General features: G+C 43.8%; 7 protein-coding genes across 7 annotated transcripts; 3 read left to right on the top strand and 4 right to left on the bottom strand.

Moving 5' to 3' along the window:
- Positions 1–883: 883 nt before the first annotated feature.
- On the top strand, positions 884–3638 carry FA14DRAFT_67666 (uncharacterized protein). Its single transcript, XM_025502690.1, has one exon. It carries the CDS (start codon positions 1168–1170, stop codon positions 3271–3273), a length of 2106 nt encoding a protein of 701 aa, XP_025354311.1. The 5' UTR covers positions 884–1167; the 3' UTR covers positions 3274–3638.
- Positions 3639–3645: 7 nt separating this feature from the next.
- Positions 3646–6482, bottom strand: FA14DRAFT_191104 (uncharacterized protein). The gene has a single exon (XM_025501844.1). The coding sequence runs from the start codon at positions 6334–6336 to the stop codon at positions 3718–3720; it is 2619 nt and encodes an 872-aa protein (XP_025354310.1). The 5' UTR covers positions 6337–6482; the 3' UTR covers positions 3646–3717.
- A 195-nt stretch (positions 6483–6677) lies between these two features.
- Positions 6678–8212, bottom strand: FA14DRAFT_67663 (uncharacterized protein). The gene has a single exon (XM_025502689.1). The coding sequence runs from the start codon at positions 8200–8202 to the stop codon at positions 6805–6807; it is 1398 nt and encodes a 465-aa protein (XP_025354309.1). The 5' UTR covers positions 8203–8212; the 3' UTR covers positions 6678–6804.
- Positions 8213–8988: 776 nt separating this feature from the next.
- On the top strand, positions 8989–10191 carry FA14DRAFT_124839 (uncharacterized protein; the record flags this gene model as incomplete). The annotated part of the gene is made up of 3 exons (XM_025496667.1): positions 8989–9725; positions 9786–10077; positions 10141–10191. 3 exons carry the CDS (start codon positions 8989–8991, stop codon positions 10189–10191), a joined length of 1080 nt encoding a protein of 359 aa, XP_025354308.1.
- Positions 10192–10446: 255 nt separating this feature from the next.
- Positions 10447–11691, bottom strand: FA14DRAFT_123411 (uncharacterized protein; the record flags this gene model as incomplete). Its single annotated transcript, XM_025496569.1, has 2 exons — positions 10447–10709; positions 11277–11691. The coding sequence occupies 2 exons, from the start codon at positions 11689–11691 to the stop codon at positions 10447–10449; spliced, it is 678 nt and encodes a 225-aa protein (XP_025354307.1).
- Positions 11692–12247: 556 nt separating this feature from the next.
- On the top strand, positions 12248–14589 carry FA14DRAFT_124590 (uncharacterized protein; the record flags this gene model as incomplete). The annotated part of the gene is made up of 2 exons (XM_025496654.1): positions 12248–13541; positions 13604–14589. 2 exons carry the CDS (start codon positions 12248–12250, stop codon positions 14587–14589), a joined length of 2280 nt encoding a protein of 759 aa, XP_025354306.1.
- Positions 14590–14757: 168 nt separating this feature from the next.
- On the bottom strand, positions 14758–16747 carry FA14DRAFT_148137 (Allantoicase; the record flags this gene model as incomplete). Its single annotated transcript, XM_025497368.1, has 2 exons — positions 15440–16747; positions 14758–15373 (listed from the first exon to the last, which is right to left on the bottom strand). Exons 1-2 carry the CDS (start codon positions 16657–16659, stop codon positions 14758–14760), a joined length of 1836 nt encoding a protein of 611 aa, XP_025354305.1. The 5' UTR covers positions 16660–16747.
- Between the last annotated feature and the right edge of the window lie 33 nt (positions 16748–16780).

Genomic DNA, 16780 nt, shown 5'->3' with positions numbered 1-16780 from the left:
GCTGGCCTAAGTTTCCCTGCAATCTTCTCGACCACATCGGCTGACCATGAAGAAGATCGTGTGCTTCGGAGAAATGAAGCCAAGCTTGCCAGACTACAACGCAAGAGGCCAGAAAACAATGAAATGCGATGCAGAAAGACAGCGTCAACAGCCTAGACTTTTGTTCTGCTCTACTACTTTAGCTGCTTTCGGCAACGCGAGCACCCTAAGCGATGGGAAAATGCGCATAATATCACCTCACACACTAAATACATAAGTGCGGTGCTTCGAGTGGGGATAAGAGGTTCTAGCTCTGTGTACCCTATTTCCCCTCTTGAAGAAGAAGAAGACACATACACGGACGTATTTCGCCGCGGGCAACAAGCTACACTTGTTGATGTTAAGTAAGCTGCTAATATGCGCAAAGCAAAGCTATACTCTTGCGTACAGCAAAGCTAAAGGGAGGCATATGATATGATATGCAAAGGTAGTCGTCGACTGACTGAGTGAGTGAGACAAAAGTCTGTGTATTAATGCGCTGCGCACATACAGATGTGACCTTACTCGGACATACGCGCACGCACGCACGCACGCACAATAACTCAATTTAAGCGCATCCATTCAATCTAGAGCCCCGTCTCCACCCCACGCTTGTTGTCTTAGCTGGACGGACGACGATCATTTACTTCATTAACAACGATCATTCAATTCTACCGCAAATATACCCTTCATCAAACTCAATCCATCATTTCGGGGCGATCGATAAAGTCACAACTCATAAAACGCGTAAACACCGCCTGTTATTCAACTCCGAACTTTAATCTCATCACATTTGGTCCATTTGCCATCCATCCGTTTTTTGCGTTCCAATCTACTGGGGATTCACGTTCCCAAATCAGCGCAAAAGAAGGGGCTTTGACTTGGCATCGATCAACGTTAAGACTTTGTTGCGTGTCATCATATCCAACCAAGACATAACAGTTGTAGTGTGGGGAAGGTTTCCATGATCGTTACCGAGTTTATTTAACATCCGATTACCAATCCCTTCAAGCTCCGAAGCGGTCCACAATAATACATCATTCGTTCATATCACATCTATATAAAATCGACTCAGCAGAGGATCGCTAGTCTGGCACGAAAAGATAATCATCCGTTGCATCTCTGCTCAATCATCTCTTTTCGTTCACCATGAACTTTGGCGAACCGTTGCAAGCGACAATGTCGCCCTTCTTATCAGGCACAAATAGTCCAGCACCAGGTGGTGGCGGATCAAACGCATTTGCTGGTCAACAAGGAAATAAGGCTTCTTCAAGTCATGTTCCAACTTCTATGGCAATGGCAGCCGCTTTGAATGCTTCAAGTGCAAGTCAAGCAAATCCTGCTTTAGCATATGCAAATGCTCAATTGGCACAATATGCTCAACAGAATCAAAATGGTGGTAATCTATCCAATTCACAAGCATTGAACAACCTATTTCAACCGCAAGCAAACAATCATGCTATCAATGCGGCCAACTTTGCAAGCTTATTTTCACATTCTACCGGTGTTCCTGCTCATCTCAATCCTCACGCCTTATCGGCAGCTTTGGCAGATTATTCTTCTCAATCCGTTCCAAATTCTGCCGCATCTTCACCAGGTATGCAACATAAACGTTTACCAGGTGGAACGGGATATCCAAGTGGCACGATGACGGGAACGAACACACCAGGAGGTAATTCAAGAGTTGCCGCAAGTGCAATCACGGGTAAACGACTAAATTGGAGTGAAATGATTTGTCAAACGATTGCAGAAAGTGAATATGGACGATTGGTTATTCAGGATCTGTTTGATCAAATGTGTACCAAATTCCCAGAAATTCGTGAATGGGCATTTGGAAAAGACTGGGAAGCGCGCGTTAAGAATCGAATCAAGTCAACGCTATCCATCAAAGGTAACCTGTTCATCAAAGTACCAAGGCCATCTTCTGCTCATGGTAAAGGAAGTTGGTGGACATTAAGTCAAGAAGCCCAAGACGCATGGAAAGAAGGCAGAGTAGCGAGCGTAGTGAAGAATGGCACCCATAGCAGAAGTACATCACAAGGAAGGGTAGGATTCGAATCATTGACAAAGAGTAACGCTACAAGCAGAGCAAACAGTAGAGCTCCAAGTCGCAGAGGAAGTCCGGTCAGCAGTCGTGGTCCTTCCAGTCATCATGCGAATCGAGCAAATCAGAACAATCTGAACTTTAGTCAAGTTCAGCAATCAGAAGTTCATTCTAATAGCCCGCCAAGTGTGGGTAGTCAAGGTGACAACAGTAGTAGAAGACAATCGCCGAGCTCTGGACTTCCAGCCTCTTTGGGAATGAGTCCAATCAATTTTGGCGGTCAAAGCTCGAATACGTTTGATAGCTTAAATATGTCTGCAGCCGGATTGGACAGTCTGAATGATGATAGCCAAATGCAGAGTTCAAATGACTCTTCATCCTCTCAGAATTTCGGCATGATGGATGGAAGTCTGAATGGTGCTTTCGGCAATAATGATCAGCAAGCGCTTTTTAACAATCTGGGAAATATGAATATCCCCACCTCATTGGGTATGACTGCAATGGCAAATCCTGCCAATAATCTTTATTCGATTTCTCCTTACAATGCCTTTTCAACAAGTGCCACAGCCCAACATCTCGGTACAACGGCTATGCCAGCCCATCTTGGTGGACCGCAAAGTATGCCTTTCCCTGCCACATCCAATGCACAATCCAATTCAACCAATTCTTGGCAACAGAACGTGACGGGAATGACGAGTAATGCAATGAATCCTTCTCTTGCAAGCTATTCAAGCGATCCAACTTTTGGTGCATTTGCCGGTCTGGATTTGAGTAATATGGATGGGTTGAATAATCCGTTTGGCAGTATGGCAGGTGGCTATACGATGCTAGGTGATAATCAACAACAGCAACAAGCAGGCGCACAACCAACGCCTATCCCGGGTCGTAATGGTGCACAAGGTAGTAACGGTGGTAGCGGAAGTGGTGGCAGAGGTACGCCAAGTGCGAGTAGCTTTAATGCTGCATTTTATAGCGGACCATCACCGGCCGATTCGACGGGAAGTACGAGTGCATTCTTTGCTTATACGCCTGCCATGCAAGCTGCTGATGCTGCACAAGGAGGGAATGGGGCAGGCAATAGTGCTTTGGGACCTGTTGGCGGTGAAGGCAGTAAAAAGAAACGTGATACTTCTAATTCGGTTTCTAATGGAGATTTCGCTCTTCCACCTGCAGCCGGCAGTGATGCAAACAAGGATGCTAAAGGATCCTGACACCGTGCTTCCAGTCTTTTCTCCTTGGCAAATGACGTGAAAGGGTCCGTGACACCACCGTCTTTTGTCACCTCGGCAATCTCGTTTTAGACTTTTCGACATTTTTAGATGCTTAAATGCTCTGCAATCGCCTCAATGATGTACTTGTTCCTAATACTCTTTTGCATATTGTGTTCCTCTTTCTCGTTATGCTTTTCTCTCTCTTCTCTTTCTGTGAATCAAATCGCACACTCTTGGTTATTTTTTCTACTTTTTTCCTCTTTAATGGGTGTCGCATTTATTCTTTGTTATTTTACTCACAATGTTTTCTAATAGTGAATTTCGTAAATCAATCGCATCATTTGCGCATTTTATGACATAAAAAAAGAAATTGATTGTTTTGTGATGATAATTTGAGCATTGATGATTAGTGATACTATGATACATATGAATACAAGTGAGCGATCAGCTCTTTGAAGTGAAATAACCGTCAAGAGTGCCTTGCTCTGTCTTTCCCGCTTCGGTCTCCTCCGAGACGAATTGTTCTAGGGTATACGTAAGCAAAAGAGCATTTCTCTGTAATGCATCTTTTGCACGAATTTGTGATTCAGAAGCAGCCATATGAGCTGCTAAACCTAAATTTGCTTGTCTACTTCCGTTATTTGTACTTTCCAAAATACGGTGATTAAAAATGTTTAACAATTTTATAATCTCTTCCACTTGCATTACTTTTCGTTTACTGATAGAAAGAAGAAGTTTGTATGCAATATTTTTATCAGCTTTTGCTTTCTTATCCTCATCAAGACGTGGTGAAAGGATTGGATCACTCGCGATCAACTTTTCCAAATCTGCCGCGATCATACGATCAAAAATGCGCTTTTGAGATTGATTCCTTGGCCCTTTTCCCCGTAAAAAACAGAGTTGCAACAGAAGATCAATGAAGCAATATTGCAAAATAGCAATGCTTGCTTCCAATTGGGTAAAATTTGCATTGACTTGACCTTTTGCCACCCAAAGAGGATTAATTGAATCGTCTTGTCGCTGCAAAGTGGTCAACAAGAGATCATAATTGTCAGGGATGATGTATGGCTGTGGTTGAGGAAGGGAATCTTTCTCTTCTTGCGTGATCAGTCGTAATGCCACATTGCGCACAAGGATTCGAGAACGTAAGGAATCACACGGTAAACATTGAAGGTAAGCAAGTTTTGTACTTGGGTATTTTGATCGCAAGAAAGAACAGAAAACGTCCTGGAATTCCACATCCCATGTGATACCCTGCCAATGCGCGAAAGATGCTCCCATTAGCACTTTTACGGCAGTTCGAGCCTCTCCTCGCAGGAAATCGTATAGTGGATCCACCATGATCCGGAAGAGACAAAGGAGCAGCGGCTTGCAGTCAATGCTCGATGATGTCAAGGACTCTCCCACCTTTTGACAGATGGCAATAAAGTTCGACAATTTCTCAAGCCTGAATTTCTGTGTGACCCGCTTTGATCGTTCGCTTTCCGAGTCCATGTCCGAGTTCCCACTTTCTTTTCTCGGCACCCCGTCATCCTTCATCCCCAAAGAGCGCAATGCTGAAATCAACGAATCGATGCAGATCTGCAAAACGTCATTTGTTGCACCGTCCAGCAGTCTCTCGAGCGCAATAATTGCACCCATTGATACATCTTCTGATCCATTCAGCATTGCTTGTTCCACCAACCAGATTGTGAAAGGTTGAATTGATGCATCGGTCAAGCCCTCCAGCAGATCGGCATTTTGCAAGAGTTGCGCGATGTAAACGTGATTAGGAGAGTCTTGGAAATTCACCAAAGTTGCAAGTAGACCAAAAGGTTTCTCAAGACGCAGCTTCTCCGCCTCAATCGGTAATCTACGTTCACCGGTTTCCCAAAAATTCCTCTCCGCCAGTCCAAAGTCCGTTTCTGAGCTGGCCGCCTTAATGCCATCTGCTCGGTCTCTTTCGATGATCTCAAGCGCTTTTGAGCCATCTAGCCCTTCTTCACCCTCTTCCTTATCTTTGTCATCTTCGAGCTTCTTGAAAACGTCGGTCTTTACGCTGTCAAAACGAGCAAGAGTGTCTTCATGTGTTTCCGTTTTGATACGCTTGTTCTTGGAAGATTTCATTGACACTCCAACGTCATCGTCTGACATCTCAGCATCATCAGACTCAGCGTCCAGCTCATTTGCATCTCCTTCTGAAAGCGAGTCGAACAAACCGTCCTCCTCTTCCATGTATTGACGAGATTTTTCGATATATGCTATTGCCTGCTTCACGCCTTCCGAGCCAATTCCTTCCCTGATCTCCCTGTTTCTTTCCCGAATGAGTCTTTTGACAATGTCGTTGCTACCTGTCGACCTATTATCCTGCTTCCAGGACTCTGGTTTGACGATACCCATCTTGACAGCTGCGCTATGCTTTGTATCCAAGAGCACTTGGCGTGATTCAGAAGGTCTTTGTAATGCGAGCTTGAACGAGTAAGGTGCTTTGCGTGCAGCCTCTCTCCTTGGTCGTTGACTGGGTGTAATGTTCGATTGTGTCGCATACGTAGAAGGTTTGTAGCTACCATCATCATCTTCTTGGGGTGGAACGCCGTACGATGCAAGATAATCGTCCGCTGTCTTCTTTGGGCGAGAGCGAGGAGAAGGATCCTGTTTGAAAGTACTCTGTGAGCGATTTGATGAAGACGAAGTTTTGCCCGGATTATTGAGGATTGAGCCAAGATCTACATCCATCAAATCATCTTCGTCGTCTGAACTGCTTCCATTCATATCTGTAGAATTGATTTGTGTGCCCGCTCCACTTCCCGATCGAGATGACATTGCTGTTGATCTCATTCCAGTCGGTCGAATGCTTGCCAAGATATCGCCTTGATCTTCAACTTCGATCAAAGCTCTCTTTCGTGCTTCTTCCATGATCTTTCTGATTCGTAGATCATCTTCATCCTCTTCCGTTGTGTTTGTTGGATTGACCACATCAGATTTGCCTAAACTTCCGTTTGTATTTGGTGGAGTAGTAAGCGGTGAACTATCGAAGCTTGTATCTCCACCGCCATTCTCCTTTCCATAGTCCTGTGATACCATTATGGCTATTGGGAAGACGGTAAGGACTGTATTTGATGATCGATGTAAGAGTAACGTTCAATTCACACAATTTGCAAGAAGTTTAAATCCACAACCTTACGCGTGGCCGTATGCATAGAGAGAAGAACAACACAACGCGTACGATTGATTGCCTGCAACCTGCATAAACTTCCGCGTAAAAAGCTCCAGTGTTGGTCTGAATATATACGCCCTCGCACAGACAGGCAGGCAGGCGTGCCTCTAGGAGAACAACCAAATGCTGAACCACTAAAGATCTGCATGCAAGACTTCGACGACAATAAATATATGCTATTTCAAAGAACCTCATCATCCTCATATTGATCAAGAGAGGTGGGTTTTTTAATAGTATTGATCTTTCTGTCATCAAATTTACATGAATTTACTCTACCAATGGAATATACATATGAACTAAAAAGAAAGAGCCGTACGAGACATTTGAGTAACATCCTACAATCCAAGTTTTCTGCCATACCGCAAAAGTTGAGCATCTTCTTCGGAATACGTTGAATCTTCTCGATTTTTGTTGAATGCTTGAACGACTTCGCAATACTGTGAAAGTTGCTCAAGTACTTTCAAATTTGGTTCATCGTAGTGATAAAACAACAGCAGCTTCATCCGTTTTGTTCCCAGTTTCTTGGACCTTTCTCGGAAAAATTGAGGGAATACCTCGCACGAATCGCATGTTCCATCAACGACAAATTCTTCAATTGGTAATGTGGTCAACTCGTCCAAAACATCCTTCAGACCTATTTTCACCTCCGTCAATCGAATAGTTGAAAGGTTTGAACATCTCCGTAAATTATTCCGCAACGATTGACAAAGCTCTTTAATGAGTTCTAAGTGGAGTTCCAAGTGGAGTACACTCACGCTATCGGTGAGTAGATCTGCACATAGAGCAGAGGGTAAGCATCCACTCAATCGAAGATAGCGTAAATTTGGGCATGTGCTAGAATATTGCATGGAACCGTTCAATGGATCATGGCTAGATATTCGTAATTTTTGCAACCGTGGGAGATTGATCGAGCGGGAGCTATCATCCGGATCTAGTATTCCTGGTAATTCCAATGAGCAGGTTTCGAGCGTGTCTTTCGCTGCGTTGACTATGCGTACCACGTTCATATCTGAGCCAAGGATGTCATAACCAAGGATATCAATATGTTGTGCTTGTGAGACCATGTTGAAGATGCTACCATCGTTGCAAAGTGAGTCGAGGTCGATACCTTCTAGCGAGAGAGATTTCAACTTACATCGCGCCAGCGGATGAGATTTGAGATCCGATCCAAGCAATAATGAAATCATATTGTCTATGCAAAAATTCAGTGACGTTAAATCTGAACATTGTTTAACAGCATGCACCAATATATCGTAATCTCTTTCCCTTTGCAATTGGATTGCTTCTATCTTTTCTTGGAGTCTGTCGAGTCTGTAGCAAGTTGGGTCAACATAGTCGATGCGGAAGTTATCTGTGAGCTCTATACCGTTGTAATCTGCGAGCTCTATAAGATCCCTATCGTATAAGAGCTTAATGTGTAATGATTGAACTTTTGAAGTCGGAATTCGATCAAAAGTATCTCGGTAGAACCCTACTGTTGAATCAGATATTGTGATTTTCCACGCATGTATCTCTCCCCTACTCCTTGCTAGAATCGCTTGTAATTTTTGTTTCTCTTCGGAACTTTTTGTTCGACAATCGAGTTCGATTCCTGTTTGCCAAGGTGAAGTTTTACTGCGCAACACATTTTCCCACTTTTGGCAAACTTTTTCGAGTTGGAGTAATCGCGATGTATCAAATTCTTCAAAGATTAGAAGGATGATCTCCGCCGGTAAGTCATTGATGTGAGCCATTGTGAAAAAGCAGCTCGGAGGATGATGGTAGAGAATCAAAAGAATGACATTTTGATACATTACAACACTGCAAATTAACCTCCGAAGGAGTGGGCGTAAACCGCGTAAAGTATGTACAGGAAGGAATTCATGCATCCATTTTGGCTTGAATTCTACCTAATCACTCTATATACAACTTTTCATCCATCAAATATCTCATCATTCATTGTGCGTAAAAGAAGTTCACATTGCGCGCTGACTGGTGTTAAAAAAGTGGATTTCATCTCTTGTGCCCGACAATGCTCATTCACCTCTCTCCTTTTGGGGAGCATTGTATTGTGCCACCTGCTTCTCTTCTACTACTCAAAGATGCTATTCGAGAGCAAGTGACTTCATTTGGCAGCGACCTTGATGACTTGCAAGGTCATGGTGGGCAATCCACTTCAAAGGCAGGCGTGCATGCTATAGTCAAACGCGTTAGAGGATCAACCAAAGGCCCAGCCAGTGAGAGAGAGATCTGCATGCAACACTTGCCGGCGGCACAATACTGTTAGGGGCAATTAAGACTTTAAGAAGATAAGCATAGACCCCACACATTCAACACAACCACCACCACATTACTCACTCACTCACTCACTCACAATGTCAGAATCAACAGGAAACAAGGATGGCATTCATCATTCACTCAAAGGACCACATACACCCGGAGAAGATGATCATGAATCAGTAGCTCAACGATTTGAAGCTTTGATCGAAGGTTCAAAAGATGATCATGAATCGCATATAGGCATCTCAGAAGTAGGTGGAATGAAAGAAGACAAATCTTCACTTGATAAATTGAGTGGATATTTCAAGAAGTTAGGCTGCTCAATCATTCCAAACTCAGAAGAATTGCAAGATGACTTTGTTTATTACAAAATGGGTAATTATGTTGCCAATCGTAATGCATCTCCACCAAACGATCGATTTTTCGAAACAATGCCAATCTACGTTCGTATTGGAATGCATCTCTTGTTCTATTCAGGTAAAAAGAAATCACTTTTACGCTTTGGACGTATAGAAAATTTATTGAAAAAGATGAGCGAGCGGGAAGGTGAAATTTACAACGATTCAACCAAACCAGAAGAAGTACAAACATTCATTCAAAACTTTATCAAAACGTATTCTATCGATACGGAAGATTTGGAAGAACAAGATTTGACGAAGTACAAGACCCGTAATGAGTTCTTCTATCGAAAGTTAAAGAAGGATGTACGACCTATACCCGAACCAGACAACACAAAGTTGATCGGATCCGCAGCCGATTGTAGATTGATGGTTTTTGATAATGCAGATGATGCAAAGAAGATTTGGATCAAAGGTCGTCAATTCAGCGTGAAAGAGTTGATCAACAAGAAGGGAGATGAAACCAACAAGCTACCCGAAGGAAGCAGTATTGCCATTTATCGTCTTGCACCTGCTGACTATCACAGATATCATCATCCTGTCGGCGCTGCAAAAGTAGTCTCACAAGTACACTCGGGAGAAGAATTTTATACTGTCAAGTGAGTGAGCCCTTATTTGAGATAAGGAACAAAGTACTAACCACCCTCTCCCCCTCGCAGTCCCGATGCTGTAAATGAAAACTTTGACGTCTTTACCGCCAATACTCGCGACATATCCATGCTAGAATGGACGCCAGCTGATGGCAAGCCGGCCATTCCGTTCGCATTTGTATCGATTGGTGCTCTTTTGGTAGGCTCAAACGTGTTCACGAATGCAACAAAAGGTTCATCTTATAAACGTGGTGAAGAGATGGGTTATTTTGCTTACGGTGGATCGACTTGTATCGCCATCTTCCCACCCGACGCCAAAGTCAAATGGGATGATGATCTTTTGACCAATTCCAACAAAGGCGTGAGTACATTCCCAAAGAGTCAAAGTATTTTCGATGCTAATTACCTTTTCTCCCTCAAACAGATCGAAACCCTCGTCAAGGTCAACGAAAGGATTGGTGTTTCCGAAGCTTAACCCTTTTTTGCTTTCTCTGCTGTCTGCTTCCTTATTGCTCAAGTCTTCCCCTGTAGATACCTTATACCACGCATGCTCTCAAAGATGCGACTTTTGCTTAATTCAATTTTATTCGCTGATATGCTTGGTATATGGTAATAAAAGTAACAAAATCAGCATGGAACAGATCTCCTCTGTTTCGAGAGGGTTAAAAGGACAGTACATCGAAACCCGTAACTAGAACAACAAAACGAGGAGAAAAATACAGACCCACAACTACCTTGCATTCTCTGGCAAAGACATCCCGGCGTTTCCGATTCCTTTTGGACCGAATCGTTTGGCATAACATGTCCTACACCAAACATTCGTTGGGAACTCGTACGTTGCGCTCAAAGGACCTTCTTCCAATTTACCCGATTCCAAAGTAGTCGAACAACCATCACAACGTAAACAAGCACGATGCCATTTTCGGCTTGCTGCTTGTTTTTGTTCGGCAAAATAAACTGGTCTTTGACATCTTGCACAAAGAGGAGTTCCAACTGCTGCTGCATTTACGGTAGAACCCAAACCCATCTTTGCAAGTTGTGAATTAGGGGAATAGCCGCCGTATTGATCTGGATTTCCACCTGCTGAGCCATTGCCTCCGGGAGACAAAAGTGGTGTCGTTCTGGGAGAGTAGGTTTTAGCAACCGTTCCTGTTCCGGTTGAATAAACACCTCTTTCACGTTCTCTTGCCAGGGCGATTGGATCTTTTCTACGCGGAGTTGGCAGCCCGTCTCCTGCTTCACCAAATCGAACAGAGCCAATTGTTTCTTGTGTGCTGCGAGTGGGAGTTGAGGGGATATCTCGCTCCGTCGGTCTTCTGGTTGGAGATTCAGACCGTTCATAAGATGGGATGGATTCTTGCATTCTTTCGCTGTGAGCGTTCTCCTCGTATCCATAATCGTTGGTGTGTTGTTCCAATCCTCTTTCATCGTAATCTGCATACTTCGAGGCAGTCTCTCCTTCATAGTCTCCGTATATAGCACTTTCAATCGGCCTTGAAGTCTCCTTGCGTGTGTAGGGTATTGGAACTTCCACTCCAGATGAAACAAGGTGATCGATACTTTGAGCGACTGTTGTTGGTTTGGATAACGTTGTGATCTGCGTGCGTGGCTGATATGTCGAGGGTGAAGTAGGTTCTCTCATTGTTGGAGAAGGATTATCTCTCCTTGCTGATAGATTGATCCCCGACATTTCTTCTGCTAACCTTTCCTCTACCCTCCTGGCTGCCTCACTTTTGTATCCATTGGATGGTTTTGGGCTAGCTTGTAAAGCGATTGGCTTTTCTGGGCGTAGCGGTACAGAAAGCCCAAATCCTCCTTTTCCTTGCCCAAGATGTGTTTTATGACAACTTTTACAGTATGGCTCTCCATCATGTTCCAATAAAAGTGTTGAATCGAGTCTTTTGTTGCAAACAACACAGGTCAAACATGGTTTATGATATGGCTTTGAATAAGGTCCTACGACTTGCTCTGCCATATACACACTCTTTCCACAACGAGCACATTGTGGTGCTCCTGATCCGATTGGTCTAGGTACCATTGTTTTCTTTGCGAGATGGTGTTTATGTTTGTCAAATCTCCACAGATCAACACTTACTTTTGCATATACGCACGACATACGCACTCTGCTGCATCTTCACACGGACTGACAGGCAGGACACAGACGGAAGCCGTTGAAGGAAAAACACAGCCATTTCGGAAATTAGAGCTGCTCTTCATTCGCCGTTTAATAAAACATAACGCGTTTTTAAACCTCACGCACCTTCTACTCATCGCGGTACAATACGCGTGCTTGCTTGCAGTGCTTACTTAGGAAAAGGGTCACCTGGACTTTGTCAGTCTGAAATTAAATTCACCGTTCACTCTATGCACCACCACACACACATACACATACAATCTCCAACCACTCTAGCGTCAACTTCCCGCTCTCTCTCCATCATCACTTGCACCACCAACAACCTTGTAATAGCATCCAATCCAACATGTCAACGTCAACAGATGAATAAGCACTAACCCTAAACACACACCCAACAATGTATGGTCGACCAACTGCCTCTCGACAAGGGCCGCCTGCTCCTTTCGTTCCTGCTTCACAACAACAAAGAGGTGCAAGAGCCATACCAATCATTTCTCCTTCAAATGATGCTTCACCTGAAACAAAAGTAGCATTTGCAAAACAACTTGCCACAAATAATACCGGAAATGTGAATGGAGCTACAGCCACCAGTCCTGCCAAAGGAGCACTATCAGCAAAAGCGGCAAGTGCTGCTGTCTTTATTCCAAAAGGTATTTCTACTCCTTCAACCGCCAATGCAACACCTGCTTTGCCAACAACCGAAAATGCATACGATGATCAACAAGCCAACAATAATGCTATGATGCACGACATGAACATCAATGGACCACAAGAGCATTATCATCAATCTCCCGCTATTCAAAATAACCTCTTTCTGGGAAATGAAAGTGGACGTGGTACACCCAATTCGTTTGGTGTAGGAGGTGGATATGATACAGATGGTTCAAATAGCATGTTCGATCCTACCTACATGGGGCCTCTCCCCAACCAACAAAATTCACAAGAGACGCAGGGATCTGGAAATGCAAACATGGGTACCGCTGCAGGACAGCCTCAAGGAGGAAAAGCTTATAACCCCTATGAACATCTGAACGAGTACGGAGAGCCAACGAATGGCGGTGCATTGATGCCAGGAGCAGGACAGATGGGTTTGGATTATTACGCATCTTCGGGTCAACATGGAAATGCTTCTGCCAGTGTCAAACTACGGCAGCCATTGCAATATCATCTCTACAATCCGCCTATGCCACACGTTTCCAATCTTCATCCTCAACATTTGAGCGCGAATGCATTCTTTATGAGCGATGAGGAAAGGGAGGAATTGCAACGCAAAAATGAGGCATTGCATGCTGGTGTTCCTCCACCAGAACTTGGCGGTCCAAAGCTACCAGAAGAACTGCACGTCTATCATTCCCTTGTGCCATTGGAACATGGTCAGATCGCAGGCATGCAGGGAAGCAGCATCGTACCGCAATTGATCAATCCACGACTTGTTTCGCCAACCGCGCCTCAAACAGTATACCAGCTCACAGGTGCAACAGGCGAAGCATCACGAGTATTTGGATACCGTTGTCATGTATACAAAGCGCAATGTACGCTTGATGGCAAGTATTACGTTTTGAGACGATTAGAGAACTTCCGTTTAAATCACGAAGCAGCGATCGGATTGGTGGAAAGATGGAGACGGATTCGACATCCCAGCATCGTTAGTGTGCGGGAAGCTTTCACTACCAGGGCTTTTGGAGATTCTTGTGAGTGATGATTTTCTAAGGGAAGATGAAGAGGAGGCTTACTGAAGTGCTATGATTTGCAGCGATCGTTTTTGTGTACGATTATCATCCGTTGGCCGCCACGCTCTATGCCGAACATATGATCGCCAAACCACCCCAACCTGACCGAAGAACGGGAAGAATGCAGACGAGATCTATGCAGATTCATGAAAGAGTACTTTGGAGCTACCTCTGCCAACTTACAAATGTTGTTCGAGCCATTCACCAACATGGTTTAGCGGCAAGATGCATCGAACCCAGTAAAGTTCTGCTAACGGCAAAGAATCGAATTCGCATTAATTGTTGTTCGATCTTTGATGTGATTGCATATGACCCAAATGCAGCCCAATCCGCATTGCAAAATCATCAAGCAGAAGATCTGGTCAACATTGGCCGATTGATCTTGTCATTGGCATGCAATAGCGTCTCGGCAGTGCAAAACATTCAACGTTCTTTGGATCAAATCACTCGCGTATACAGTGCAGATTTGAAGTCTGTCATTGTCTGGTTAATCTCACCCAGTGGAAATGCCCCGATGCCAACGTTAAACAATATCAAGATCACATCGACAAAAGAAGAGAATGAAGAAGGAAACAAGACTGCAGAAGGATTACAACGTATTCTAGGTGTGAAGTATTCGGAAGAGTTTGATAGTGCATTAAATCATAACGATTTACTGGAATCAGGATTAGGAAAAGAATTGGAAAATGCAAGGTTGGTAAGATTGTTGTGCAAATTTGGATTTATAAATGAAAGGCCGGAATTCGATCATGATCCACGTTGGTCAGAATCAGGAGATCGTTATATCGTAAAATTGTTTAGAGATCACGTTTTTCATGCTATCGATCCTGCCGGTCGACCGGTTGTGGATTTAACACACATCCTTACAAATTTGAACAAATTGGACGCTGGAAGTTTGGAAAAGATTATGCTCACTTCGCGTGATGAACAAAGTTGTTTGGTTGTCAGTTATCGAGAAATCAAGAATTGCATCGATTCAGCTTTTGCCGATCTTTCACGTTCTCGTTGACCTTGACAAACCTTTTTTTTTTTTTTCAAGTCACACATTTGCTATTTGTCACTGAATGTATTTCCCCCCTTCCGTTTCTTCTGTTGTATGTATTTTCGATGTATCACATGAGTAATAAAATTTTGCATTGAAATATTTGCAACCAAGTACTGTACATAATATTTATCTCTAGAGTGTCACTTGTGCAACATCTTTGTCCCAAAAGACCTCATCGCAATTGAGTTCAGCTTGAATGACGGATTCATGAACGACGACGGCAAAATCCGTTGGTTGTTTACCCAGAGCGATCATTGGATGATGCCATGTACCTGCACCATACGAGATTGCTTGTTCTCCTGTTGCAACATAAGCTGCCAACGTGCTCAAATCGGGTAGATCATCTTTACCATTCTTTGCAACAATTACGAGGTAGCCTTCTTTACTGCCCATCGGAATAAAAGTTTGTTTGGTAAATTGATGTCTTTCTAAAACGCGAACGCCGAAAGAACCGTTGGAGGAGGCTGTTAATGAATCTTTTGGGGGCGTGCATCTATAAACGTGAATATTGGATTTCGCCTGTGCTTCGGAAGGATAAAAGGATACAGAATCTGACAAAGATTCATACTTTTGTGCTGTACCTTGATTGACCGATTTGAATGGTTGTTCAGGCAAGGCAAGAGCATTGGGCGATGCAATTACATCCCCATACTCTGCAAAGCTGTCTCTGTCTAAAGGTATGGCCTTTAAAGCGGCAGCTTTCTTGTCGCCCACTTCAAGATTACGTACACCTAAAAATCCAATCTGTCTTCCATCTTGTTGAGATCTGCTCGCAGAAGGTGAAGCAGGGTTCTTGTTATTGAACCAGCTCGACATGGCTGCACCGGCTGCGCCAGCTAAATTGGCAAACGATTTTGGTTGATCAGGTAGATCCTTGTCTGATCCTCCCGGCAAAGCAACGACAGGAAGAGGTCCAGTGTGTTCCTTCAAAGGAGCACTTCTTCGTCCAAAGATACGAACACGCTTGATACCTCCATCAGGATGCATTGTCACACGTACATGACTGAACGTCTTTCCTTCAACGTTGGTCAAAGGGAAATAATGTTGTCTTCCAGGACCGGTCTTTGCTCTTGGTAAGATGGAAACCCATTCTGCTTTACTGTCATCGTATTCAGTTGGAGGCACCTGTCCATCAAAGCTCAAACCATGCAATTCAACGGATTCAGGAAAGTTTCCAAGAAAGTGTGCAGTATCAATCTCTGCATAATTCAACAACCCAGGCTCTGCCAATCTGATGATCAACCAGTCTTTATGACCGGGAGCACGAGATCGTTTGGTTTCCCAACCATCGCCCATGTCTTTGCCTCTTCCAGGCAAGAGAACATTTGGTCCAACGCCGAAATGCTGATCGCTGGTGAATACGACTTGACCTCCATTCATTGTATGTGCGAGATCCAACACGTTCAAGCGTCCGTCATCATTACTGCTCGTAGCATATTCATTCACACCCAAGCCGATCGGGGGAGCATGAATAGATCCATACACACGGAAACGAGCGATACCTCCATCAGGGATCATGTGCAACTTGACATGGGTGTACAAAAGTTCTTGCTTTTGTGAGCTAGTATCTTTCAATGCATACAAGTGACGAGAAGAGGGATTGCAAGGAACTCTTGGTAAAAGAGGCATCCAACGAGGATCATTTTGACTGATGATAGGTGCTTGCTTTTCCTCTGCAGGCGAAAGATGCAAGCCAAACACTTCAACTTCTGGAGCTTCGTTTCCATTAAAGTTTGCCGTATCCACATCAAATCCAACGATGGAAGCACCTGCAGCAGGACCTAAACGAACGATTACCCAATCATATGTTGGATTATGTCTTCTAGTTTCCCAACCATCAAAAAGTGCACCTTTTGGACCAAATTGACCTTTCATACTTGGTGCAGGACCAACTTTGAGTAAATCTGATGCTGGTGCAAACCATTCATCAGAAAATGCAACAATCTTACCGCCCAAAGCAACACTTGAAACTTCTGTTGAAGTGGAGCCTAGGACTTTATCAAAATCTTCTATTGGGATTGATTTGAATGACATATTGGGAGGAGAGTTAGGGGATGGACTACTTGTGATGATGAGAGAGAGAAGAGAAAGTATACATTGTGTGCTTGCTTGGCAAATTGCGTGAGAACATTATACGAAATGAACTTCCCCCACT

The sequence above is a fragment of the Meira miltonrushii genome (genome assembly GCF_003144205.1).
Source record: "Meira miltonrushii strain MCA 3882 unplaced genomic scaffold FA14scaffold_3, whole genome shotgun sequence".
NCBI classification, from domain to species: Eukaryota; Fungi; Basidiomycota; class Exobasidiomycetes; order Exobasidiales; family Brachybasidiaceae; genus Meira; species Meira miltonrushii.
This window is presented reverse-complemented; position numbering and strand designations above follow the sequence as displayed.

Coding starts and splice junctions, on each gene's coding strand:
- FA14DRAFT_67666 (XM_025502690.1), top strand. CDS start 1,168: ATGAACTTTGGCGAACCGTTGCAAGCGACAATGTCGCCCTTCTTATCA.
- FA14DRAFT_191104 (XM_025501844.1), bottom strand. CDS start 6,336: ATGGTATCACAGGACTATGGAAAGGAGAATGGCGGTGGAGATACAAGC.
- FA14DRAFT_67663 (XM_025502689.1), bottom strand. CDS start 8,202: ATGGCTCACATCAATGACTTACCGGCGGAGATCATCCTTCTAATCTTT.